The sequence below is a fragment of the Coprinopsis cinerea genome (assembly GCF_000182895.1).
Source record: "Coprinopsis cinerea okayama7#130 chromosome 13 map unlocalized cont3.13, whole genome shotgun sequence".
Lineage (NCBI taxonomy): Eukaryota > Fungi > Basidiomycota > Agaricomycetes > Agaricales > Psathyrellaceae > Coprinopsis > Coprinopsis cinerea.
Window position 1 is genome coordinate 85,765 of NW_003307532.1, and position 25,373 is coordinate 111,137.

The following is a 25,373-nucleotide window of genomic DNA, read 5'->3' on the forward strand; positions in this document are numbered from 1 at the left end:
GCCAACCTCTGGGTGCAGCTTCTCTACCACGAACTAGACAAACCATCTTTCTCTCATTCTCGAATGCTTTGGGTCACCGAACTCTTCGAACGGACCAAGCCCCTTTCGTTGGATATAGGATCAGGCCTCACATCGCCGAACGCGTTCTCGATTTTTCCAAGAAACAGCCGCGTTTCTGTGGAGCTGGAGTCGAGGAATATACATCGCCTTCGAACGTACCACGCATCTCTAGACCAGAATGGGTGGGAGAGGTTTTTAAACAATGCGATGGAGCGAGAGGCCCCTAACTTGGAAAGCTTGGCGCTATCCTTTGTCCTCGTCGGTGCCACAACTTCGAAGGGCCTCACCAGGAACTCAATAGGCGCACAGTCTCTTCCTTTCAACCTTTTTGATGGACGGGCGCCAAGACTCCATTCAGTCTCTCTGCGTGGTCTTACGTTGGAAGCGTCACTTTCGGATTACGCGTACCTACGACATCTCCGTGTTTTGTCCGTTGTGTTACCTTCGTGTATGGCATCCGCGAACCGACCGACCTTAGCCCATTGGGTTCATCATGTTTCTGCTATGCCGTATCTGGAGAATTTGGTCCTCGTCGACGCCATCGCGCCTTCTTCCACAACACACGTTTCTCCCATTTTGTTTCCTTACCTCTCCCGCCTTCGACTTCGCGCGAGGCTGGACGATATCTCAGCATTTCTTTCTTGTGCCCAATTTCCTTCTGGCTGTACTCTATCTTTGACCTGCTACGACATCCGCGATGGCAGGGAATTCCAGCGACTCAGGGAGGTATTTTTGACTCGCTGGGCTTCCAGCGTCTCTCCATCGGAATGTAGCCCATACTCCTCCCCCTTTATCGTCGTCTCTGATGGCCGCAACCTCACCGTCACCAACAATCTGGTCAGTGGGGAGCACAGATATCACGATGACGACGATGGAGTCCCTCCCACATCGACCCCAGTTGAGCAAACCCAAGCTCGACAAGCACAGTTCTATCTTCAACTCTATCCGAAATTCAAATTCGACCACTACTCGAAGCATGATTGGCCCAAACTCCTTTCCTCGCTTCTCAACTCCGACGCAATGGTTAGCGTTATCGCAGACGCGACGTGTTTCCAGCTCGGGTTACCGTTCATCCCAATCGTGCTTGTAGAAAGTCTCAAGATGGCGAAGCGGGCGACTCATCTGGTCAATGTGGGAGAACTGGCGCTCGTGGCTCTATATCCTATTCTTCGCCGCGAGTTGGCATCCCCTTCTTCCTTTGGGATGGGTGTTATGACAGTCACCTCCCCAGGGTCCACCGACGACTGCATTCTTCCAGCACTCAAGGTCCTTCGTATCGAAGCACGCACTCTTCATTCTCATTACCTTCCCGTGGTGGTCTTGGCGCTTTCTCGACGCTCTTTGGGATGGGGTGGAATTAAGCGGATCGTAGTTGGAGGGTTTGCATTTGGGACTCAGGCGGGTGGGGAAGAGAGGGAAGAGAGATTGCTGACGCGAGGTGCGCTATTGGACGTACCATGGGAAGTGAATAGCCCTACCTTACGGACTCTAGCCGAGTATGGCGTTCAAGTGTTCCACACCAGTTTGTATTCATAGGTTTCCTATAGTTTCTTTGGGTGCTGTTCGCCTGAGGCAGATCTATGTACAGTGACGTGGCGAATGAGGTAGTTACTGGCGATGCATACTATAAACTAAAGTCCATCGGTAGATATCAGCGTTTGAACGACATGTTTTCTCGTAGATCATAGCAATCCTAGTAGCTCGCGAGGATATGTATTCAAAGGGGGATCCTTTCGAACCACCATGCAGCTGCTGCAAAAAGGGTTCCAATGAGAGTGAAATACAGTCCCCAACCCCACTCCTCGCCCCAAAAGGCTGGCTTCATGCAAACGGCTTCAATGTTCCTGCCCTCGGGATCAAGCACGAAAGCGCCGTAGTAGGTGAAGAAGTACTGGGGACGCGGTCCTGGAGGACCGTTACACGTTGCACCAGCAGCACTGACAATATCGTTAGTATCGCCGTTGTATATGGCAGAGCCCTGAGCAGATATACCCACATTGCAGCGTCGTAGAACGCCCTAACCTGGTTCCTGGTCCGTGCGCTGAATGCCAGGTGTAAGAAACCGGTACCAGATTGGTCGACCTTGCCGTCCTGCGACTTCGCAAGTTTCGTGGACGACAGCCAGAAGTCTGGTGCACAGTATTGAGGGCCATAGCCCCTGACAAGGCCGTCTGCGAATTCAAGCTTCTGAACGTAGCCCAGCGGTTTGAGCGCTGCCAGATAGAACTTGTGCATCTTCTCGAGGTCCGGGGTGTTCAGCCCAATATGTCCGATAGGCATCTTGATTCTTGTTTGGGAGTAACTTGAGCGACTTGAATGGTTTCACACAAAGGTCAAATGTGGCTTTGAGCTACCCAATCGATTATGGTGGGTGGTGGGGAAGAGTGAAAGAGAAGCTGCGCTGACCTCGAGGCGCGTGCGGCTTAAATGCCAGATAAGCACGCACGCGCGTGACCGTGTTACCCGGCACGAAATGACTCGACGCGTCTCGGCGCCAAATAAATGAATAGGTGTCGTTATCGCGACTGAGAGTTTTAGGACACGGTCGTAATCGTTCATGTTCAAGAAGTCAATGATAGATTCCCAATCAAAGTTACAGCTGTTTGCATAATTCTTTGTGCGAGCGGTTTTGTAGAATCGCTTTGATGGCGTTGATGGCGCCCCGGAGAACACCGTTTTACCTCATCGCCGGTTGAATACACGGCTGTTTCTGCGATTTTTGGCGGGTGAAAGAGACGATTAGCTGGTGCAGATGATTGGAAACATAACCAGAAGTGGTAAGGGCACATTGACGAGGCGATAAGCTCGCGACAATGCCTGGGTGATGCTCAGAACTGAGCCTCGAGCGGGACTTTTGCTGTCATGCGGAGCTTTCCAACCCGCCATCAATTGGTTTCTGAAAAATCGCTCGCGCAAAGAATTAGTGGTACTCAATTCTGCGGAATAGCGAGTTTGCGGAATAGCGAAACCTGGGAAGAACCATGCGGTACAATGATGCCAAGGGTCTGAGTTTGCGGAGACCCAATACTGTTGATGCCGACGCGGCCGACAAACTCGCCCACACTCGCGCTTTTTTATTCTGCATGCATCTTCTTTCCTCCTCCTTCTCGCGATTTTTGCGATAAGGAGAGCAGTGAGCCGTTCATCGTCGTCTTGAGCGTCGTAAAGCAGAATGCACGCAAAATACTCCAGAGGAGTGAGTTTGGGCTTTCCGCGCTGTGTTCTGGTCGGTTCAGTGGATGGTCGTACATCCCAACGTCGCCTTCTGGCCATTAATATAGCATAGGGATACGAAAAAGAGTACTGCTAGTGTTCTGGTTGAAACGATATACGGTGCATATCTAATCTACGAGCCATCAGCGCAATGCCGGCAACGCCGAGTTCAGTCTCCGCTACTAACCAGTAACAGCCACCGGGACTGGGCATCAGGGTACCATGTGAACCAGGCTTTTGCTATTCCGCAAACTCGCTATTCCGCAGAATTGAGTACCACTATTATGCAAACAGCTGTAAAGCCTTCTGCACCCGCCGTGCCCATGACCTCCGCTAATCGTGAATGGTCATTGAGTCATCCTAATCGACTATCGAGTACGCGTCAAGCGGGTAACCATATAGCTATTGTGCTTGTGAGACTAGGCGATTCGCTACACCTGCTCTTTGAACTCTTCTAACCAGTTCGAAACAGGCGCTGTTACCAACACGGCGATTTAACAGAAGGACACTGATGGCCGTTTAATGCTTCTACGGTTCCGCTAACCACGGTCAGCCACAGGCTCCCAATGACTCGAGCCCTCCCCTTTGCCCCATGTGCTACATTTGGCACCCGTGTTTGGAGTCAACGCATGCCGTCCATCCGTCGCTTCCGAGTGCTGGCAACGGGAGGGATCGACATCTGAATCCGAGGTTGTGATGGCTGAACAGCCCCACTCACCGCAATTGAGTTGGGAATACCAATCATCAATTGGGATCTGGCGTCAACACGAGTCATGGCTCCTGTGCCTTCCGGCTTGTATAAACGGTGCACGGTGGGCAAACTCTGGTCCAGCAACCACCCACCATTCCCTCTTCCACTCGAAGGACGGGACTGACCTGAGCCTCTATTTCCACACACACGTACCTACAAGCACACCCACATTCCTCAGGGATAATGTCAAAGCGCGGCTTCACATCCCCTCGCGAGGCGGTCTACAAGGTCTGTTCGACGAGTCGCGTTCACCTTCCCACTTTAATGACTGGCTCGTCGAGAGCAAACTCACTTCTACAAGCACATTCCTTCCATGGAGGACAACCTTCCCCTCTGGCGATACGAAACTGCACTCCCCTCTCAGTCTCATGGTTCCAAGAAGACGAGGTCACGAATTCCTCTCGGTAGAGAGGGAGATGTTTGCTTCGTGAATAGGAAGCTCGTTTTGTCTCGAACCCTTTCTTTGCCTCGAGATACGTCAGAGGAATTTAACGAGTGCGAATTCTTCGAGAGTTTGTCAACCTCACCTTCCCGGCGCGACGAACCGATTACCGTCAATCTGGCAGATTTCCCTATTCGAGTCATGAAGGCCAAAGGTAAATAGGAGCTCACACTTGATCGCGGTTAACCAGGCTGATTTCTGGGACTCCTTCAGGTATCAAACGCGACTACGAGTTCGTCGACAAAGTCCAAGCAGTCTATGCCTTGGACGATGATGCCATCAGCATGATGTCTGAGGAGGACTGGGAGGAAATCTTTGCAGAGACACGCGTCGTATCGACTTCGGCGAGGAAGCCGTATTCGCATGTCGTCAAAGGAGGCGGCGGGTAAATTTTCAAGGCCACGACACTCCTCCCATTATGCCTAAGAGTCCTTGATGGATTAGCGCTGGAAATCATAAATGATGTAGCGTGGTCCGAGCCACTGGTTGGATGTCACTCTACCTTCAGAATAAACTCGTCCCTGTTGCTACTATGAAAGAGGGTCATATTTCAAGACAAACGATTCTGAATTGGGACCTTTCTTTTCCAATCCCACTCCACTAAAGTTGACATCGCCCGATTTCCATTGTCTGACTGTTTTCCTCTGTGACTGTTTGGAATTAAAGCGTAATTTCATGAGATAACGGAAGTGCCACCAGAGCACTGAGACGTTAAGCCGTGAGCCCAATCAGTCTAACACCATGGGCGCACCAAAATAGACGCCTAAGACAGGCATCGAAATTTGAGCCCGGTCTTCTTGACTAGAGGTTGGATCTAGGGACGGCGGTGAATACAAAATCAATGGATACATATCTGTTCAAGTTGGCGCATTCTCCGCCAACGTTCTCACTTGCATCGACAATGATAACGGGCAAACTAACCTAAGCGCCCATCCCGGAAAAGCAATCGGCCAGAATGGGAACGCCATATCCGCTCTACATGTCTGAACGACTCTCCATTCAGCACAAATCTATCAGTACACATAAACCATAAGTATACACATCATTTCACTTCTAATCCGAGTCCATCAACATTTTACAAAACACGCTCGATCATGCCGAGACCCTCCTTCTCCAACACCTCGCGGATGGGATCGCAGATCTCCTTGGTATAAGGAGCATACACACCAGTCTTGGTGATAACACCATCGAGCACAAGCTGGACAGCAATACCACAAGGCAAACCAACAGTCAACGCCATGGCGGAGTGACCACCAGGCGCACCATAGGCCTCGAGCGTGGAAGTGAGGATTTGCTCAGAGCCATCGGCCCACTCGACGAAGAACTTGTGCTGGAGCATGACGAGATCCCGCTCGTTCTCCTCGTACTTCATCAACTTCTCGAGCTGGGCGCAGAGCGTGTCGAGGAGGTTGCCGGCGCGAGGGGTGACCTTGTCCTTGGAGAAGAGGCCGATCCAGCGCAAGCCGGAGATGATGCGGTTGGCCTCCGAGTCGTTGGGGAACTTGGCGATGGCCTTGATGCGCTCGACGAGGGTACTGGAAAAGAATCGTTAGATAAGGAACTAAAGGGAACACGGAATAGACGTACGCTTCCTCAGCGTCGTTGGCGCTAACGGCCTTTTGGGTGACCTCAGCCCAGGTGAGGTTGTCGTTGAGCCACTCCTTGGGAGTAGCATCAAGGAAACCGATGTCGACCAAGGTCTTGATGAATTCGGGGAAGCCCTGGTATCTCAGGGTGCCACGGACAACGGTCTCAGCCTCAGGAATGTTGTAGTACTCCTTGAAAGGAACTGAGTCACGGTTAGGGTAGCACACGAAGGCGTAGGCGGGGGTGATGTAGTAGGGCTTGGCATGGGCCATGAGCTCAGTGCCAGTGATGTCGAGCCTCTGTCCACCGGAGATGTACGAGGCAGAGTTGAGGAGGGCAAGGAGGACACCACGGGACGACCAAGAGAACTTGTAGCCCAATGGGTTGTCAGAGCACTCGGGAGCGGGGAGACCACCGCAGTAGGAGAGGAATTGCTTAATCTACGGCAGGGTAAGTCGATGGCACAGTTGCTCGTGCATTCATTTACTCACCTTTCCGCCCTTCTCGTGCACCTCGTCAATGGTCTTGACGGCGTAGAGGTGGTCGATACCGGGGTCCAAACCGATCTCGTTGAGGACGACGATACCAGCAGCCTTGGCCTCCTCATCCAAAGCACGCATGGCAGGAGAGACGTAGCTGGTGGTGACGACGTGGGTCTTACCCTTGATGGCGGCCTTGATGACGTCGGCGTGGTAGGTGTAGGGGATGAGCGAAATGACGAGGTCGTGCTCGGCAACAGCAGCCTCGAGGGCGGCGGTGTTGGTGACATCGAGGGAGATGGGGGTGGTGTCGGGGAGGTTCTCGGCCAACGCTTGGGCGCTGGAGAGTGTTCGGCAAGCTGGCAGATATGGGTTAACATCACAATATACAGAAATGGATCTCATCCCACTCACCGATGGTCAGTTTGTTTTCGGGTTGACGAACGATGTACTCAGCGCAAGGGCGAGCAACGAATCCACTGCCGAGCAAAAGGACCTTCTTGGCGGGCTTGTTATCGAGGGCCTTGAGTTCACGTCCAAAGACGGGGCGAATGTCTCGGTCTTGGTACAGAAGGGCATCGACGAATTCGGGAAGGACGAAGGCGGATGCATGGATACCCTTGTTGTAGTACCTGCAGTTAGGAACATCGCGAACGGGAGTCTTGAGGTCCCGGCCAGGAGACTTGGCGGCGAGGATATGGCCAATCTGACCAGAAGGGTAGGTGGGGATCATGGTGTAAGCGTACTCGACGTTGGTGAAGATCTCCTTGGTGAACTTGAGCATGTCCTTGATGAGCTGGAGGTGGAGCCACATGCACTCTCCCTGGGTGGAGATGTGGCCTCCAGGAGTCAAGGCATCGTGGAGGAGTTGGAAGTAAGGCTTTTCGAAGAGAGCCTCGGCGGGACCGACAGGGTCAGACGAGTCGGTGATAATCACGTCGTAGGTGCCTTCGTGCTCAGCCAAGAACTTGAATCCGTCACCGATGTGAACAGTCACTCGGGGAGACTCCAAGAGCTTCGACATGTGTGGAAGGAAGATTTTGGCGACGCGGATGACGGCCTACAGAACCTGGTCAGGATCGTAGTTGGAATGTAGATAAGGATGGACTCACCTCATCGATGTCGCAGAGGACGACCTGCTCAACGGTTTCGTGCTTGAGGACTTCACGAACGACACCTCCATCGCCACCGCCAATGACGAGAACCTTCTTGGGGTTCGGATGGGCGGCCAAGGGCAAGTGAGCGATCATCTCTTGGTACCTATTTTGTTTCCTAATTAGTCCGCCTTTCTCCGAATGAGATAACGACTACACTCACGAGAATTCATCGCGCTCAGTAGCCTGGATAACGCCATCGAGAACCAAGACGTTTCCGTAGGTCTCAGACTCGAAGACCAGGACGTCCTGGTACAGCGATTTTTCGACATGAAGGATCTTGTTGACCTTCAAAGTCATGGCCTGACCCTGCCATTGGGGCGAGATCTCGCGGAACCATCCGTCTAAGGAACTTATCAGTTGGCTGGTTTCTTCCTAGGTCAAATATGAACACTTACCGACGATAGTAGGGTGCGATAGAGGAGCCATTTTGCCAGAAACTAGTGGTAGTGGTGGTGGTCCGGGAACAAACTCGAAGGGGGATCAATAATTTTCAGTTCAAATCTGATCGATTGCATTAATTATCATATCTTATCTAATGTTCTAGATCTTGTGGATTAGGGGCAGGAATTTCCTTTTCTGATATAATAGGCAAGGTTTGCGAGGCGCAGAGAAGACAGACAAACTTTCTGGCCACTGGGAAAAAGGCTAGAACCTAGAAGAACTAACTGCCGGATGTCTTCCGAAAAATTCAAGACAGATATACCCTGGTCGCAGCAGTTATCCACTCGTTTCACGGGGCGACCCACCGTCTGCTATATGTTTGGTGGTGGACCCGCCCTTCACGACAGAGGAGTACAGCTGTCTTTCACCTTTATTGTTACTTTTATCCACCTCGGTGACGACGTGTATCTCCTCCCAGTCGTTCTCAGATTGCGTACTATCGATCTCGTCATCGAGGACGAGAACCTCTGGTACCCCATCGACAAGTTCATACTCCCTTCTGATACCTGTCGACAGTATTAGCATCAGCAACCTTGCGCATTATTATAAGGAGAGAACGTACCCTTAGCCTTCGCTGGACGCATTGGGATGTCTCCCAGCGAATATGCCATGCATCTCTCTCGTCTTCCACCACCTCCATCTAAACTCTCGAAGAACTCGGCCTCGTCAAAGTCCTCCCACCCGTCATGCAGCGAGATCTCCTTTCGGTACATGGTCTCCCGCCTCCCGTCCAGGTACACGTCTCCCTCCTTTCCGAACGGAAGTCTGCCTTTGATGGGCTTGTTGTCCCAGTTCCGCGGAAGCTGGTACCGGTACGTCTAGCACAAAGCGTCCATTGTGAATAAAACCTGGAATTAGAGTGTGAATTGTCGAACACGTACCCGTGACATCGCCTGGTTGAAGTCGTGCCTCGGAATGGAGTCCCCTTCAATTGGCCATATGGTGGACAGGCGCTGATTAGTTCGGTGAGTTTCTGCCTTGATTCTCTTCAATCTTTCTGTGAGCCCCGATGTCGACTGTAGCCACGAAGAGAACCTCTTACCTTGTAGAGGAGTTCGCTTCGCGGCATGTGACGACCTTTCGACATTGTGGCCCGTGGGGGAGAGATACGATCTCACGATTACTAGGTCGCGATGTTAGGCGTCTCTTGAAGAGGCAGTGAGGTTGGGGATCGGGAGTTGGAACAGACGCTACCTTCACCGAAGGACACCTGGTTTATATGGATTGCGTACATCGCCATACCACGTCACATCAACACTAGGAACATTCGGAACCGGTGACTCAATTGGCAGCATAATAGGATTAGCGGCTAGGCACTGATAGTCGACATCCCCACATCCCACGCAGTATTCGTGCAGCACCGCCCCACAGTAACTACCGTAACTCGAAACGAAAGTCCTTGTCGATATGAAGCCCCAGATCTTCAAACCTACTCCTCCATCCAGAAAGTGGGCCCTTCGTCTCTTCGGGATAAAAATCGACACCCACATACTCCAACTTTGCCACTGCCCCTTTCCCGCTCGCCCAAAACCGTCCTTCCAAGAAGCGCATCAAATCCTCCGCTGTGAATTCACCGCAGTATGGGAGGACCAGTCCACAGTCCAGGTACTTCAGCCCAGGAAAGAGGCATTGTCTAATGGCTGTTCCTCCTTCCTCTTCGGACGGTGAGGGTGTGAGCTTCTCCAGGATCGAGTCGGTCAGAAGTACAGGGCGTTGGGACAGATAACTGTTTGCAGGCTCAGCCCAGCTGAACTTTAATCGTTCGACACGGGTCCCACTCCCGCCTAGAATCTCCAGAAACTGGAGGAGTTCCAGCTGATTCTGCAACAGTCCGCTCAACTCGACCTCTTTGAGGTTTCCCAGGTTGTCTGTATTCGCCCTGAGGAAAGGGAGGATGGGACTCTCCGGATCGGGCCCCATGTTGGTGTTGTGATACGCGAAACGGACGAGGGATGGAACGAAGAGGGTAGCCATCCACTCGGAGCAGATCGTCGGTCCGACCGTGTTGTGCGCAGTTTCGATGCGGAGGTCTGTAAGGTTCGAGAACCTCTTTGGTGTTAGATCCCCGGAGGGATGGTACATTGCGAGGCGACTCGGTCCAAAATGAAACGACAGGGCTTGGAGCTTGGGGCATTTGGAGTGGAGATAATCGACGGATCCGGGGCCCCACCCAAGGTCGTCCCCTTTCTCCAGTCGCAGATCGATTTCGGTAATGTTTTCCCAGTTGATTGGGAGGTCTTGCAACGGTGTGTCGCCGTACAAGCTCTCGAGGGCGAGCGAGGTGAGCGTCGGGAGAGCGATTAAACTGCTTTCACCCAGCAACTTTCGGCCTGGTGTGGCACTGTACTGCGAAGGAGCGTATTCGAGTTTCTTCAATGACCGGAGGCTGTCCTTGGGGATGGAAAGCAGTTTGGACCGATATGGCTCGCCCAGTTCCGCTGCGATGGAAAGCTGCGCCCATTGATTCGTGAAGTGGCTTTCACAAAGTTGATCGACAAGCTGGTCCGCTACGTGCCGCTGTGGCACAATCAGGTCACGACTATTGTCGATAATCGATATGGATATCGAGACCTCGCTACCAGCAGCCAATGTGAGCCAGCGGATAATCGCAGCTCTTTGGGCCTCGAGTTTGTCGATTTCGACGCTTTGGCCATAGAAGCTAACGACCAATTTGAACGAAAGACGGGACCAAAGTGTGGGCGTTGCTTCTGCCACTGTTCTCCATTGCTTGGAGACCCTGGTCAAGAGAAGTGGGGGATGGAATGGGGACATCGTGGACGGAAACTTGGGAAGGCATAGAAGGAATATCTCTCCGAGAATTTCGGGAGGAAGGCGGTCCATCGAGGATTCAGGTTGTGCAGAAGAGGTCGCAGCGGTCCTCTTGAATCAACTTCTGAAAGGTCGCACAGATGAGAGTTTGAAAGAGTGATTCGAGTTTGAGTTCGACCGACCACGAGTTGCCAAGCCAACAATCGAAGAAGTCGCCGCCCCAAACCGTAAACGGCTGGCTCGGCAGAGATATGTACGGCACGCGGGCGCCTAATGTTTAACCTGGAAAGAACCCTCAGGTCCACTTTGGACGCTCAAGTTAGTGCGGGGATCAGTCAGACGCCAATAGTGCATGCTTAGCGCTCAGGGGAGATTGGCCCCGGCGACACCATAGCCCAAGGGATAGAGGGATCTCAGCGACACACCAGAACATGGCTGTTGGTCAATAGCTTAGCAGCTTAGGAAGCGTAACGTAGCCCTGTCTTTCCGGGGACTAGCTTTCGCAAACCTCAGTTTCCGTTTCCCAGGTTCATTATTTAAGATGGCTAATCGCCGTGATAGATACGGCGCAGAGTACAACACCCCTAAAAGATAAGATTTATCTATCAGCTCTCTTTGCTTCTTTTCTAGCTATCGCTGCAGTTAAGACCCCTGTTCTTGACTCAAGACCTGAAGGTGCTTCTTTCTTGCGAAGACCAGTATCACTTCTATGTCAAATATCAACTGCGGTACGTGGTTCGATGGCAGATGTATGCTCGTGCTACGCATACGATTACCGGCCCCAGTTTTAAGGCCATCGAACTCTATCTGAATCTGAACACTCTGCCGCACAGTGGAAAACACATCCTTTCGAAGCTTCTTTCTCGAGGTCTAACGACTGGCCGTGAAATTGCTTCCAAGGAAGGTCGTCGATGACATCCACTACTAACCGACCTCGACGCTGCACGGATTTAAATAGCCAGAGGCCCCACCTCTTGACTCGGAATACCCAGCTTCAGCGAGCGGGAGAAGCATCTGAGCGCTCGATTAAGCGCCCGCAAATCGCGATGAAAATCAGGGGACAGGGTGATCGTTAATTATACGACCTTAATAAAGATAAGAGATGTACAAAAGACAGAACTAGAGACGGGTAACACACCAGTCCCCTCCCCCATTCTTGACTATGGCTACGACTCAGCCCTCCGGAGAGTACATTCAAAAATATGCACTCCATTTGGCCGCCGTATCTTATGGCAGCAACATCATTGCCGCCGCAGACATAGGTACGCTGTTCTCCGTGATGACCTTCTACGCGCTCCATACTCACCATATCTGCGTACCGGCTCCGGCAGGGATGCAACTCTTCATGTGCATCCATGGCCTCTCCTCTTTCCTGACAACGCCCGTCGAGCGGCGGAAGAAACGACTGCCGTATATTATATTAAGCTTTTCTATCTTGATTTTGTCTACAATCCCTGCCTGCCTCGACCTCGCACAAGATTTTCGAGTTAGCTATTACTCGAGTCCTCACACGGAGTATCTAGCCGAAAAGCGGAAAGCATTGTCGAGCGGGCAGACGGCAGCGTCTCGATGCCTGCTCCTCGCTTACGTCGCTCTGGGGGACGGGCTTTTGGTGAGTGCCAAGTAGCAAATCCAAGTAAAATCTCAGCCTGAATGAGGCCTGTATAGCTATATCGATGCTATATCCTATGGCAACACATCGCCAAGTGGGTAGTCACCCTACCCATTCTCGTCTATCTAGGCTTCATAGGTGAAAGGTGGACAGTCTCTCAAAGTATACACATAACTTACCGCTCTTCGTGCTTGGCAGGTGTTTCGCTCACTACTCTCGTGCACGTCCTGACAAACGACCTGCTGCACTCCGAAAATGAAGTGACAAAGACTCAACAACTCCAAATCGCATACATCTTCCTGTCCGTCACGCTCAACGTCATCGCCACTTCACTTATTTCGTACAAAATTCTGGTTGCGAAGCGGTCCTTCTCGAAAGCACTCCCCTCGCGAAACATGCGGGTTTATAGTGCTGTGGCTAGGCTCGTAATCGAGTCTGCACTCCCGTTGACACTTTCCGGGTTACTCTGCGCGATATTCACTGCGATCAATTGGGCACATTATCAGTCACCCTTGGGACGGCCTAGTCTTACCATCATGGCCACTGCAGATACCTTCGGGTCTCTCTACTATACCTTCGCGGTGGGTCACCTCACACTCTCATGGCAAAGTCCATTAATTATTAATTCCTGGCTGGCCTGCATACATAGGCTCTATCCCCGCAGATGATCATTTTCCGAGTTACAACTGGGAGATCCCATGCTGACAATGGGGACTTTCAGTCGTCACTCGACCGTAGTATGTACTAGCCGACCGTCGGAGCCCATCCGATTTAACCACGGAACTGCACGGGAGACCTTCAGCGAAATAGGCTCGACCTCGAGTCGTGTGGAAGGGGGAGGAGAGACCAACTACAATGTTTAATAGCAGCAATAATTTTGTTGATCTCCTTTGGCGCCTGCTGCTGGGAGGGCTTGCAGTATCATTTTGCTAAGGCCTGAGCCTCGAGTGTGAGATAACAAGTGTAGGCAAAGCCATGATCCTGTGCAAGTGCTCCCTCGTCGAGTGCACATCCTACCAGGCCGATGTAAGCACTTGTTCAATAGACAAAGAGGCCCGAAAAGAGCTCGGGGGGCCTACATAGCACTAGTCAAACGAAACCAGACCACTTTCGTAGAAGCCAAAGGTAAATCTATCTTCATCAACGTCGTCTACACCCTTCTCCATCAGTAGAAGGGGAAAAATGTTAATATTATGATCAGTTATGATGTGGTATATTTCATGTGAGCTGCTGCAAGACTTGCACCGAGGTTGTGATGCGATGTAACGCTATATCAGGAGATAGCGGGTTTCGTGATCCTTACACCCGGCTCACAACCACAGATAATCATTTCAACTACACACCATATAATACAACTATTAGTATTTTCGACTATCTTTACACCTGTTTGCGATTGGGTAGTAAACTTTCCAGGTCTTACAACGGTGTCGAATCATTCCAATATTGTACGCCAAAACCGATGATATTCGAGCACGAAAAATACAAACATAAACTTTCAGAAACGCAATTATCCTCCGAAACTGGTCTTTGTAGGACCCCGGAGAATGGTAGGGGAGGTCATTCGCAAAAATCGGAATTTTGTCCGGATGGAAAATCGCAGATTTTGCCAATTTTGTCCGGACAAAAATTCAAGGTAGCGCCCAAGATCTCAATTTTGTCCGGACACTCGTTCTAGTCCCAAAAAATCGATTTTCGCCTAATTTTCTTCGATTTCGCGCATTTCTGAGGCTCTTTCGACACCATTCCCCAATCTGATTGCTTCTGAGCAGTGAGGATTCAGACAACCGAGATGGAAACTCATAGCTCAGAGTTGGCTCAGAGGCAAATTCTCCCTCCATTTGGAGTCGAACCAACGACTCACACACCCCTCGTCGCGCAAGATTTTGTCCGGATAGCCCGACTAAGTTTGAAGGCCTCGTCCCAAATTTGTCCGGACAAATCAACAAAGATTTCGGGCCTCCGAGCTCAATTTTGTCCGGATTAAGGGTAACCTTGAGGCCAAAATCGCCCAATTTTGTCCGGATGCCCGACTAACCTCCCTCACATTCTCCAGGGTCCTGTCTTTGTCTCTTGGCAACTCGACTGTAACGTCGATGCGAGTGTTCGGCCTGGTTGCTCTGGTGCAAAACATCATGTGTGAGGGGAGGTCGGTGGTTTGGGGGTTGGCTCGCCAGACAGCTACGTAGAATGGATGGCGTTCGATACTGAGTACATATTTCAACCACTGCAACTCTCTCTCTCTCTCTCTCTATACGCTGATTCCGACGTCGGCCCTCGATCAAAACCACCGACGACTCTTGTCATTGAGAACGTGCTGCCGCGGGACGGCCCGGCTAAAGCCCACTAACACCCACAACAAGCGGAGGCACGAGTTGGGCACGAGGCTCCCCCCATGCCTCGAGGCAAGGCTAATTATACTAATAATGATATAGTACCCCCCTTTCGTGGCTAGCATCCTCCAAACCCCACATCTCCTCTCATCGCAATGCAAGTTCGACGAAAACAAGGCAAGAAAAGACGTTAGAGGGTGTGAGGGCGACTTGATTTGGCAAGGGGCGTGAGGAAAAAGTAGGGCAGGAAGGGCGAACCCTAACCCCACGGCTTTATGTAAACGGGATTGCGTAGGGAAGGGCCTTGCTGGCGCGGGCGTTGTCTGACTTCCTCACCCTTCCTTCTTTGCAACCCAAAGTACTCGTCTTCCTCCTCTTTCCTGGCCCGTGCGGATTCAGCTTGGTACGGGGCACGACGCGTATTGGACGGAGGGTGTTCGACTAGAACGGGAAGAAGGGCTTCACGACACGTGTGTTAGACACTTACGACTACGACTCTGCTCGAGCGGCGGGCGATACCCTGGTATCCGAATCGGTTGGCTGTCCTTGCCCAGCTCGACACAACGCGCCCCCCGAAACGAAATACGAAACAAACTACGACAAAATCGATATATTTGAACATACGACCCTTACTGCTACCTACGAAACGAACCAAAAATCTCCTCGAAGATCAACACCGGAAAGGAGGAATACACGCACGCACTGACGCCTGAAACTACGCCGAGTTGCACCCTTGTTGGCCCCCGAAACTCGTCACTCGTTTTATGAAAAAAGTTTATGAATTGAACGTTAGCCAACATCGACACTTGGATACGAGTTTCTCTCTGAAATTGGATGGCTGCTCTAGCCTCGACGATGCAAGCTCATGCTCTAGGTAAGTACGCAAAAACCGCGTCGTCCTTGTAATCCGACTAACCAATTGGCATTACACTTATTAGTTCCATCTGAAAACTGGGACGACGATTTCGAATTCCAAGGATCCTCCACGACCAACTCGCCTGTAAAACGTAACTCGCGTAAGGGGAAGGACCGACAACAACAACAACACTATGACGCGAATCGTACCGAACGGATGTCGATCGCAAGCTCGCAATGGACAGAGGAGGACTGGGATATAAGAAGCACAGCTAGTCCTGCTCCTAGTCTTAACCACCGCTTCGGCGCCAACGCGCTTGCCAGCTCGAGTTCGCTCGCCAACGCGAATTACAGCCCAAACGGGAACGCGATGTCGACAACCACGACGACAGCGACGAACAACAACAGCCCACCGCGCCGCGCCCCCGTGTACAACCGCAAACGCAGCGGGAGTTTCGACCGCACCCACAAATCCAACGCGTCCAAATCCTCCATCCCTCCCGGCCTTGCGCAGTGGGTCGAAGAAGACGGGGATGGCTTCGGCGATAACGACGATCTCGACGGGTTTGGACTCGGCGGGGGCTCTGACAACGTGGTGGTGTTCAACGAGGGCTTGTCGAGCGCGTCGAAGAGGCTTTTTGCTGATGTCGGGAATCTTCCTGGGACGAGTGGGAGTGGGAAGGGAGGGCTGGAAGTTGAGACCGAGAATTGGGACGATGATTTTGAAGATCCGAGTCCGACGAGGGCGACGATGGATACGGTTTCGTCGCGTGTGCAGCAGGACTCGTTGGCGACGCCTGTGCAGCACGAGAGCTGGGACGAGGAGTTTGGGTTGGGCCCGCCCCCGCCTTCGCGGAGGAAGAAACGGAGTTCAGAACCCGCCCCGCAGTCCCACTCGAATCTGTCGTCGGACGAGGATGATGATGCCGAGTTTGGGTTTTTCGATAATGATAGAGAGGAGGATCGGACGGTCACTGCGAGGTCGAGACGGGTTGCCCTGGCGCGTCTCTCGCCTTCCAGAGCGCACCCCAACTCCTCCAGCTCAACCTCCCCGCCACCACCCGTCCCAGCGATCCCTTCACCCTTCCTCTCCCCTCAACCTGTCGCGATACCCTCCCAGCCCTCGTCATCCTCTCCACATCCTTTCCCCGCACCACACTCCCCGACATCCTCGGTCTTTAGCGTCCCAACGACCCTCAACGACGCCCGGTCGTATACGAGTACGACGCACCTCCATCCTACGGCTTCGCGGACATCCTCAGGACACGGTCATGCCGGACTGGCGAATGTCCCGCCGTCGCCGCGTAGACCCAAGTCGCGTGAGCGGCGGCGGCTGAGGAAGAAGAGCCGGCCTGTTCCCGCCAACCAATACGAGATGAGTAATTTGTCTGGGTATTCGCATCACCACCATCAGCAGCATCCGTACGGAGGAGGAAAGTACCCCTACCAGTACGCCTATTCGTTCTCGGATGGGGAGTTGGAGGAGATTAGGGATACGGATGATGGGGATTTGGATGGGGATGAGAGGGTGTTTAGGAGGGAGGGGATGCGGACGCCTTCGCCTCATCCGCCGTACTCAGGGCACCACCATCCGATGTCTGTCCCTGTTACGCCGTCGCGCTCCTCCTCTGCGAGTCATTCTCATTCTCATTCCCAGTATCATGGCCATGACCAGAACCCAAACAGCAGTAATACGGCGGGGAGTGGTGTAGCGCCTGTTGTACCCGTACCTGTACCCGCGACGCCGAGTTCTAAAGCGGGTGCGCTGCTTAGTCGGATTGGGAGTGTGACGAGGAAGGGGTGGGTGAGGCGGAAGCGGGGGTCGAGTGTCTCTGCTGCTGTCGGTGGTTCCGGCACTGCTGCGCTTGGGGCTAGCGATACTGCAGAAGCACCCGCGTCAAACAAACACCTGTTGAATCTGGAGTTGGAGGAGCAGAGGCAGCAGCAGCTTACGCCGAGACCGAGGTCGTCGCTTTCGTCGTTGCAGCATCAGCAGAGGGAGAGGGAGAGGCAGTTGCAGGTGTCGCCGATGAATAGGCCGGCGACGTCTGCGTCGCATCATCATCAGCGTCAACATCATCCGGGTGTTTCGCCGTCGATTCATTCGAGTATGTCTCCTGCGCATCCGGATGTTTCGCCTTCTGGTCACTCGTCGATATCTCATGGGCATCCTTCTACGTCTCCAAACGCGAATCACCATTACCCTTCGACTTCCCCCAATACGACGACGACGAACCCTCCGCAATCCAACTCGTGGTTCTTTAGGAGCACGTCCAACTCGACTACGCATTCGAATATGACGAGTTCGAGTGCGTATACTACGTCTTCGACTGCGACTACTGCGAATACGCATGCGACGCGGGAGTCGTATGTGAGTAGGGAGACGTATGCTAGTGGGGGGACGTACGCCAGCAGAGACACATACGCTAGTGGTGGCACTCATGTTTCGAGGGAGACATATGGGAGCAGGGAGACGGGAGGAAGCAGTTTAGCTGGGTACCGAGCTGGTGAGAGTCGGAGTGGGAGTATGAGTGATCTTTCACTGCGGGAACCGGGAGGAGGGAGGTATACACCTAGTTTGGGTGGGGTGGATGCTTTCGATGCGCATCATCACCAGGAAGGGACGACGAGTACAGGTAGAACGATGACGCCGAGTACGCCCTCGAAGTTGATCAAGAGGAAGAGTTTGGGGTTTGTGCAGTTGAGGCGGGTGCGTGGGGACAAGGATCGTGACCGAGATAAAGATAAAGGGAGGGAGAAGGAGAGGGATAAAGAGAGGGAGGGAGAGGGAAGTTCAGGTTCGGACGTCTTCAGCCCACCTTCTACGTCGTCTACATCCACACACCCGCAGCCATTCGCGCGACGTCACCCTTCCACTTCCAAACGACCTGTATCTATAGCGGGTCCCTCACCTAACAGACCGTCCGGTCCTCCGAGTTCTGGTGGTCTTCCTGGATATGCCGGTGGTATCGACGGAGGAGGAGGAGCGGGATCTGGATCAGACAGTAGGAGTGGGAGTGGGAGGAGGCCTGGTGGTGGAGGTGGGCAGCCGCGTCATGCGTCGTATGGACATGCGAGTGGGATGAGGGAGAGGAAGAGGAGTGGGTTGGTTGCTGTTTTTGGGGGTGGTGGGAGGGGGAAGGATGGGGGGAGTAAGGCGAGTGTTGTTGGGGTTTTTGGTGCGGAGGGGGAGGGTGGTGGTGGTGGTTTGGAGGATCGGAGTGGGGAGTTTGAAGGTGGGAGGGGGAGAGGGAAGGATGGGGATAGGGAGAAGGATAAAGAGAAGGAGAAAGAAAAGGGTACCCTAGCCTCGGGTATGCGAGCGTTTATGGGGAATGTGAGGAGGTTGTCTATTGTCGGTGGTGGGAGGTCCTCGGATAGCGCTAACGCCAACCCCGGCCACTCGAACGCTTTTTCTTCGTCGCCTGTTCACGCGGGGAAGGAAGGCAAGAGTCCGATGGGGCACCAGCGTACGAAGAGTGGAGGTCCTAGTCCTAGTCCTGGGTATGGGTATAAAGGGCTTGTTGATTCTATCGGACGCGGTACGTTCACGGTTTTGTCTTTGGTTGTTGGGTTTCTGTGACTCATTTGGTTTTTCTGTTGGTTGGTTGGTTGGTTGTAGGTTCGACGAGTAGTACGAGTTTGTCGAGGCCTGGTAGTTCTACTAGTCAGCATACCCAGCATACGGGTCATTCACATCATGTCCATCATACTGGCCATGGTCACGCCCAACACACGCAGGGACATGGAAGGCCGCTGACGCCTTCGACGTCGTACCCGCACCTCGCGTCTGCTGTTGGGTTGAGTGGGCTTGGCGGTGTTGGACGGAGGAGTTTGAGTCGGAGTGGGAGTGGGAGGAGAAGTGTTAGTGGCAGTAGGGAGGGGGGTGCGGCCTCTGGGTCTGGTACTACTGGGAGACGGAAGAGTGGAGAGGGTGTTAGAGGGGAGGGTCGGAAGAGCAGTGAGGGTAGGAAGAGTGGGGAGGGCAGTAAGAGCAGCGAGGTGGCAGCACGCATCGACGAGCATGGGTCAAGACATGTCTCTGGATCGAGTGTTTCCTCTGTTCCTATGCCCTCCTCCAGGAGCAGGTCGAGAGCGAGATCGAGATCGAAATCGAAATCGAGGTCGAGGTCCAAGTCCCGTTCTGCGTCTTCGTCTTCGACGTCCCTTCACCGCGATGGGGATGACTCGGACGATGATGATGAAGATGATGAAGAGAATGAAGAAGCGGATGAGTCGATTACGACGCGCACGGCTCGGTCTCGCCAGGCGAGTTTGTTGGATGAGAACCAGAAGACGCCGAGGGCGTCGAAGATTCAGAGTTATGGATATGCGTATGTCTTTCCTATCCTTTTTCTTTTCTTTGCGCATATATGCTCGTAGGATATTGGTTGATTGATGGTTTTGGTTGATAGGTATGGGTTGAAGACGCCTGATAATCGACCGCCTGTACCGCTCCTACCTGCGATTGAGCTGCATTTGCATCCCCCGTCGCCGCCGCGGGGGAGCCAGGATCGGGAGCGGGGGGAGAGGGAGGGTGTGGGTGTGGTTGGGGAAGGTGCTTCTAGGTCTAGGTATCAGAGTATGAGTGGGGGGTTGGCTCCTGGGGTTGAGGAGTTGGGTGGTTCGCCGGGTGGACGGGGGACGATGGTTTCGCCGCCGCATCCTAGTGGGCATCCTGGTTCCCCGCACCACCAGAATCAGCAGAATCAGCGTCCTGCCTCGCCGCATCATCAACATCCTTCCTCACCACATCATCATACCGCTTCTCCGCACCATCAGCGACATCCTGCCTCTCCACACCACAAGAATCAAGCGCAGTACTCACCGCACCACCAAAATCAGTACCAGAATCGCCAACCGACGACGCCAATGTCGACGAAGAGCCTTTCACCGATTTTGTCTGTTGGGTCGCAGGGTGGTGGTGGCTCGCCGCGGACGGTTAGGGAGGGCCTGGGTGACGTTGGGAGGAGTTTGGATTTTGGAGCTTGCGGCGATGGTTCGAGTCCTGATGCGACAAATGCTACTGCTAATAGTCCTTTGGGTGCAAGTTCAAGCCCGAAGGTGCCGCCATCGGGGAATGGTGGTTCGACGGCATCACCGTCGGCTGCGAATACGGAGAGGAGTGCGAGACGCCCGATTCGACCGCCTGCGTCGCCTGGCCAGTTGCAGTCTGCGTCGTTGGGACGGAGTGTGGGTAGTCCGGTTGCGAGTTCTACGTCTGCTCTTGCCAGTTCTGGTGCTTCGGGTTCTGGTGCCACCAGTCGTGGTAATGGGAATGGTGGTGGTGGTGGTGGTGCAAGTGGGAATGGGAATGGGAAGGGTGGTGCGAACGGAGAGGGGGGAGGAGGGGCGGCGGTACCGAGACGCAATTCGTTGGGTGATTTGAAGATTCCTGCGAGGATTAGTCAAGCGCAGAGCAGTCTCCGCCGGGATTTGGGTATGGTTAGGGAGTTTGCTGGGCATGTTGAACGTGAGTTCTTTTTTATTCCTCTTTCTTTCTATACTCGAGTTGTTGCTCATGACCGACCGCCTGGTTTTGTAGACATGAAAACTCTCCAGACGACGTATGATACCCTTGTTGCGGAGGTTCAGGCGGTTTTGGAGAGGCAGGCGGCTGGGTGGTATCATGCTCAGCAGCAACAGCAACAGCAAGCTCGTGACGCTGAACAGTCGGAGGAGCAGCCTCGTGCGATTTCGCCTAGTTTCTTCAATAACCTCGTTGGGTCGGCTCGATCCGGTGGTCTCAAAGTTCGGAAGAGGTCGAATACGAATCCTGATCAAGGTATTTTATCTGTTTCGTATTGCGGGAGTAGAGTTGGGATGCTGACCATTTGGTTTCTTTACTCTTGTGAAGCTCAACCGCCACAACCGACGCAACCTATACTCTCGGCACAGGATCAGGCCAATAAAGCGGCGTATAAAGACCTTGCTACTGCGTTTTATACTATTAATTCCAAGTACCGGATTTCGTGGGAGTGTGCCGAGTTGTTGGTTGAGTTGGGGAGTACGGGTGCTTCTGGTGGTGGTGGTGGGGGGAGTGCGACTACGAGTCCGAGTCGTGGTGGGTCTGTGGGTCGCAATGCCGGGTTCGGGATGGCCAGCGCCGTTGGTGGTGCAGGCCATATGGTTGGTGGGGATGGAGGGAGAAGTGCTAGCCCTAATGCTGGGGTGATGGGAGGTGGGACTGGAGGGAGGGCGAGTTTGGGACAGTCGTTGGCCGCTGCGAGTGCGTCTACTACTGCTGTTGGGTTGGTTGGTGGACATGAGGTCAAGGGGAAGAGGAGTCGGGAGAGGGCGATTACGCTTGCTGGTGATGAGTCGAGGCCGAGTACGCCTTCTGGATTGGTGGTCAGTTTTCTATGTTTCCATCGGTATCGGGACTGTAACTGATTCGAGGTGACAGGCGATGGCTGGGGCCCAGCCACCTCATTCACACTCCCAACCTCAGATCTACTCCCCGAATTCTCAGGGATCGCAGCATCATCCGCCTACGGCGAGCCCGCCCTTATGGAGAGCCTCGACTGGAAGACACGATCTCAGCCACAGGCAGCTTGCGCTCTTGAAGGAGATGTTGAACAATTCGGAGCCTGTGGCTGCAACTGCCTCGCCCCCGCCTGCGAGCTCGATACCGGAAGAACCTCTGTCGTCAGCCTCCCCGTTCGGCTCGCCCACTTCGCATGGGGTAGGGATGGGGTTGCTGGCTTCGCCTTCGTCAGGTGGTGGGATCATGATGCCCTTCTCGTCGCCGTCGTCTGCAACTGGTCCTGCCGGCTCAACGCTCAACGTGAATCGGGATTGGAGATGGGGGAACGATCCGATGGCGAGTACCGTTACACTTCCTTCTGAAGAGGAGAGCATCGCTACGGGGGAGAATAATCAGGGCGGGGAGGTCTCTGGTGCGAACGGTGCCAGCGGAAGCAAGAAGAGGAAGACGGGCAAGTTGAATATGAGTGGGTTTAGGGATATGTTGAGGGCGTTGAGGAGGGGTGGGGGTGTGATTGATACCTCTCTTGCGATGGTCAACGCACAGCAGCAGCAGCAACATGGAGGACAGCAGCCTGATGGAGGGGTGTATACCAGTAGCGCCCCGATGTCAATGGCGGCTTCGACGACGTCTTTGGCGATGGAGAGTAGTGCGGACGGGCATGGGCGTGTGGGCAGGTCGCCGACGTTGCAGCGTGATGGACGGGGAGAGAAGAAGAGGCCGAGGAGTAGTGTTGGTGGGAGAGAGCCGAGCATTGGACCTGAGTTTTCGGAGCAGCAGTTGTATACGGGTCACAAGATCCCACCCAAGAGTCCTCGTCGACCATCGCTAGCATCTATTTTTAGGATTGGGATTGGTGGGAAGAGTAGGAGTGGAGGTGGGGGTGGGGGTGGGAGTGTGACTGCTTCGGATGGTGGATTAGCTGGGAGTGTGCCAGAGTCGAGTGCGTCGTCGAGGGTGCCGAGTGGGAGTAGTCACAGTGGCGCTGAGAGCTCGAGTGTACCTGGGAGTGGGAGGCCAAGTCGTGATTTTGGACGGCAGGATGGGGTGGATGGAGATGAGGATGATGACGAGGAGGAGGATTGGGACCAGATTGATTCGGCGTCTGACTTGGATGGACATCCCGATCATCATCTGCACCAACATGGACATCAGCTGCAGCATGGCGGGAAGCCGTATGGTGGCCTTAGTCCGACTGGAGTGGAGGGATCGGCGACGATACGGGCGACGTCGACGAGTCGGGGCAGGAAGTTGAGGAAGCCGAATTCGCCGTATTTGCAGCAGGATCCTTATGCTGCGCGTTCGACTTCGGGGCTTAGCACGGGTGGAGGAAGGAGGAGTGCGAGTGCGAGCCAGGTTTCGTTGAACCTCAGTGCTAGCGATTCGTCTTCCGTCGCTGGAACGAGTGGTAATGCTCTCTCCGGTTCGAGAGCTGGTCCAGCAAGTTCGGTTACAGCCCTGTCGACTCCCCGACCTATCCGACTTTCGAACGTGCAGGAAAGTCAAGCGGAGAGCCCGGTCTGGCCGATGCGAACTTCTTCGCTTGCACACGGGGTGAAGCCAGGTCCTACCAATCGATCTGTGTCGGGATCTTCTGGCAAGTTCCATACGACTGGTAAGGTTGCGTCCGGGTCGTTGAGAGCTGGTCCGCCCCAGCCTATCACCGTTCCTTCAAACTCGAGTTCGTCGCCTCAGCCCAGGCCGCATAGTCAAGTTCCGCCTACACCGACGTTGGCGCTGACCCCGGAGAATATTCGGCCGCTGTTGGAGAATGCGAGGGAGGTGCAGATGAGGTTGAATCAGTGTATTGCGGAGGTGCAGGCGTTGCTGGAGAGGGCGAAGGAGGTTCCTGTGCCCGGTGAAAATAAGGAGGCGAGTCAGAGTCGGGTGTCTGTGGTTGAAGAGGTTGGTGTTGGTGTTGCGTCGTAGTTGTTTTGTTTTGCTGTCTTGTTTGCGTTTTGGTTCTGCTCTCTCTTTCTCTTTCTCTGTCTCTCTCTCTTTGTTGGTGTCACACTTGGACTCTTCTCTCTCTTTTCTTGTTTGATTTTCATTCATTCGTTCTGGAAACCTCAAGCTACATCTTCAGCTATATATATAAAGTCGAACACGTATCTATCTGTTACGTATCTCTCTTGTTTCTTGTTTTCCTTTTGTCTCTATCTCTCTATCTCGCTGTCTCTGTCTCCATCTATCCTCATTGCGACTACCTCTATCTCAATCTCCGTGCTATCCCTTGTCTCTTTGTGTCGTTTTTATATGTCCAGTCTACGCTATTACATTCTGCTCTATATGTGCATACTACAAGTTGTTTTGTTTCTCGTACACATCGTCGTCGTTATCGTTCGTCGTTTGCTGTTTTTTTTATTGCTTTCGGAATATCATTATGTTTCTCGTCTCTCGAATTTCTGTTCGAAAGCATGGGATGCGCCTCTAGGTATGTAGCAGGGACTCTGACTGGTTTAAGTCAAAGACTTTCAAGTTGACGGTTTCGTCGTTCGAGGCACACTTGGCGGAGTCGTGAGCTTTGCCGTGCATAATTCAAACCCAGCTCCCGTGCCTCGTGCGGAGTATAACTGTTTGAACCACGACGACCGCAACTCACCACGCCACGAACGCGACCTGTTGAACCAAAGGGTGGGCTGGGGACCCATCGAACTCCTGTGGGGAGTTAACTCGATCCTGGAAACCCCACGAGTGACCACCGTAAAGTTAAAAAGCCGCCTCTACCCACCTCGAGCTTAGACGGACCAGCCCCCCTCGCGGTCTACATGGGATACGAGGTTCCCATGCCATATTTCGTGCACATCGCCAGGCGGCTGCGAGGCCTCAAAGACTTTATAGAAGAGTACAACTTTCCAGACGAAATGGTCCCACACGCAAATGAGAAATGAGAGACCCGAAGGTATCTGCAGTGGCCATGATGGTCAGACTAGGCCACCCCAAGCGTGACTGATAATGTGCCCAATTGATCGCAGTGAATATCGCGCAGAGTAACCCGGAAAGTGTCAACGGAAGGGCAGATTCTATCACAATCCTAGCCACAGCACTATAAACCCGCATGTTTCGCGAGGGGAGTGCTTTAGAGAAGCACCGCTTCGCAACCAGAATTTTGTACGAAATAAGTGAAGTGGCGATGACGTTGAGCGTGACGGACAGGAAGATGTATGCGATTTGGAGTTGTTGAGTCTTT

General features: G+C 53.3%; 8 protein-coding genes across 8 annotated transcripts; 4 read left to right on the top strand and 4 right to left on the bottom strand.

The window, feature by feature from the left end:
• Positions 1–564: 564 nt before the first annotated feature.
• CC1G_05579 (hypothetical protein) lies at positions 565–1,596 on the top strand (the record flags this gene model as incomplete). The annotated part of the gene is made up of 1 exon (XM_001838046.2): positions 565–1,596. One exon carries the CDS (start codon positions 565–567, stop codon positions 1,594–1,596), a length of 1,032 nt encoding a protein of 343 aa, XP_001838098.2.
• CC1G_05580 (glyoxalase/bleomycin resistance protein/dioxygenase) lies at positions 1,571–2,432 on the bottom strand. Its single transcript, XM_001838047.2, has 2 exons — positions 2,057–2,432; positions 1,571–1,997 (listed from the first exon to the last, which is right to left on the bottom strand). The coding sequence occupies exons 1-2, from the start codon at positions 2,338–2,340 to the stop codon at positions 1,778–1,780; spliced, it is 504 nt and encodes a 167-aa protein (XP_001838099.1). The 5' UTR covers positions 2,341–2,432; the 3' UTR covers positions 1,571–1,777.
• A 1,905-nt stretch (positions 2,433–4,337) lies between these two features.
• CC1G_05581 (hypothetical protein) lies at positions 4,338–4,855 on the top strand (the record flags this gene model as incomplete). The annotated part of the gene is made up of 2 exons (XM_001838048.1): positions 4,338–4,620; positions 4,680–4,855. The coding sequence occupies 2 exons, from the start codon at positions 4,338–4,340 to the stop codon at positions 4,853–4,855; spliced, it is 459 nt and encodes a 152-aa protein (XP_001838100.1).
• A 594-nt stretch (positions 4,856–5,449) lies between these two features.
• CC1G_05582 (spermidine synthase) lies at positions 5,450–8,127 on the bottom strand. Its single transcript, XM_001838049.2, has 7 exons — positions 8,085–8,127; positions 7,850–8,030; positions 7,645–7,792; positions 6,947–7,592; positions 6,545–6,891; positions 6,054–6,493; positions 5,450–6,001 (listed from the first exon to the last, which is right to left on the bottom strand). Exons 1-7 carry the CDS (start codon positions 8,113–8,115, stop codon positions 5,542–5,544), a joined length of 2,253 nt encoding a protein of 750 aa, XP_001838101.1. The 5' UTR covers positions 8,116–8,127; the 3' UTR covers positions 5,450–5,541.
• Positions 8,128–8,406: 279 nt separating this feature from the next.
• On the bottom strand, positions 8,407–9,217 carry CC1G_05583 (hypothetical protein; the record flags this gene model as incomplete). Its single annotated transcript, XM_001838050.2, has 4 exons — positions 8,407–8,636; positions 8,693–8,948; positions 9,012–9,083; positions 9,173–9,217. 4 exons carry the CDS (start codon positions 9,215–9,217, stop codon positions 8,407–8,409), a joined length of 603 nt encoding a protein of 200 aa, XP_001838102.2.
• Positions 9,218–9,504: 287 nt separating this feature from the next.
• Positions 9,505–10,902, bottom strand: CC1G_05584 (hypothetical protein; the record flags this gene model as incomplete). The annotated part of the gene is made up of 1 exon (XM_001838051.1): positions 9,505–10,902. The coding sequence occupies one exon, from the start codon at positions 10,900–10,902 to the stop codon at positions 9,505–9,507; it is 1,398 nt and encodes a 465-aa protein (XP_001838103.1).
• A 1,159-nt stretch (positions 10,903–12,061) lies between these two features.
• Positions 12,062–13,374, top strand: CC1G_15762 (hypothetical protein; the record flags this gene model as incomplete). Its single annotated transcript, XM_002909997.1, has 6 exons — positions 12,062–12,161; positions 12,231–12,511; positions 12,568–12,649; positions 12,710–13,092; positions 13,161–13,248; positions 13,322–13,374. The coding sequence occupies 6 exons, from the start codon at positions 12,062–12,064 to the stop codon at positions 13,372–13,374; spliced, it is 987 nt and encodes a 328-aa protein (XP_002910043.1).
• Positions 13,375–15,696: 2,322 nt separating this feature from the next.
• Positions 15,697–24,112, top strand: CC1G_15763 (hypothetical protein; the record flags this gene model as incomplete). Its single annotated transcript, XM_002909998.1, has 7 exons — positions 15,697–15,715; positions 15,780–19,238; positions 19,319–20,030; positions 20,112–21,169; positions 21,242–21,481; positions 21,554–22,047; positions 22,103–24,112. 7 exons carry the CDS (start codon positions 15,697–15,699, stop codon positions 24,110–24,112), a joined length of 7,992 nt encoding a protein of 2,663 aa, XP_002910044.1.
• Between the last annotated feature and the right edge of the window lie 1,261 nt (positions 24,113–25,373).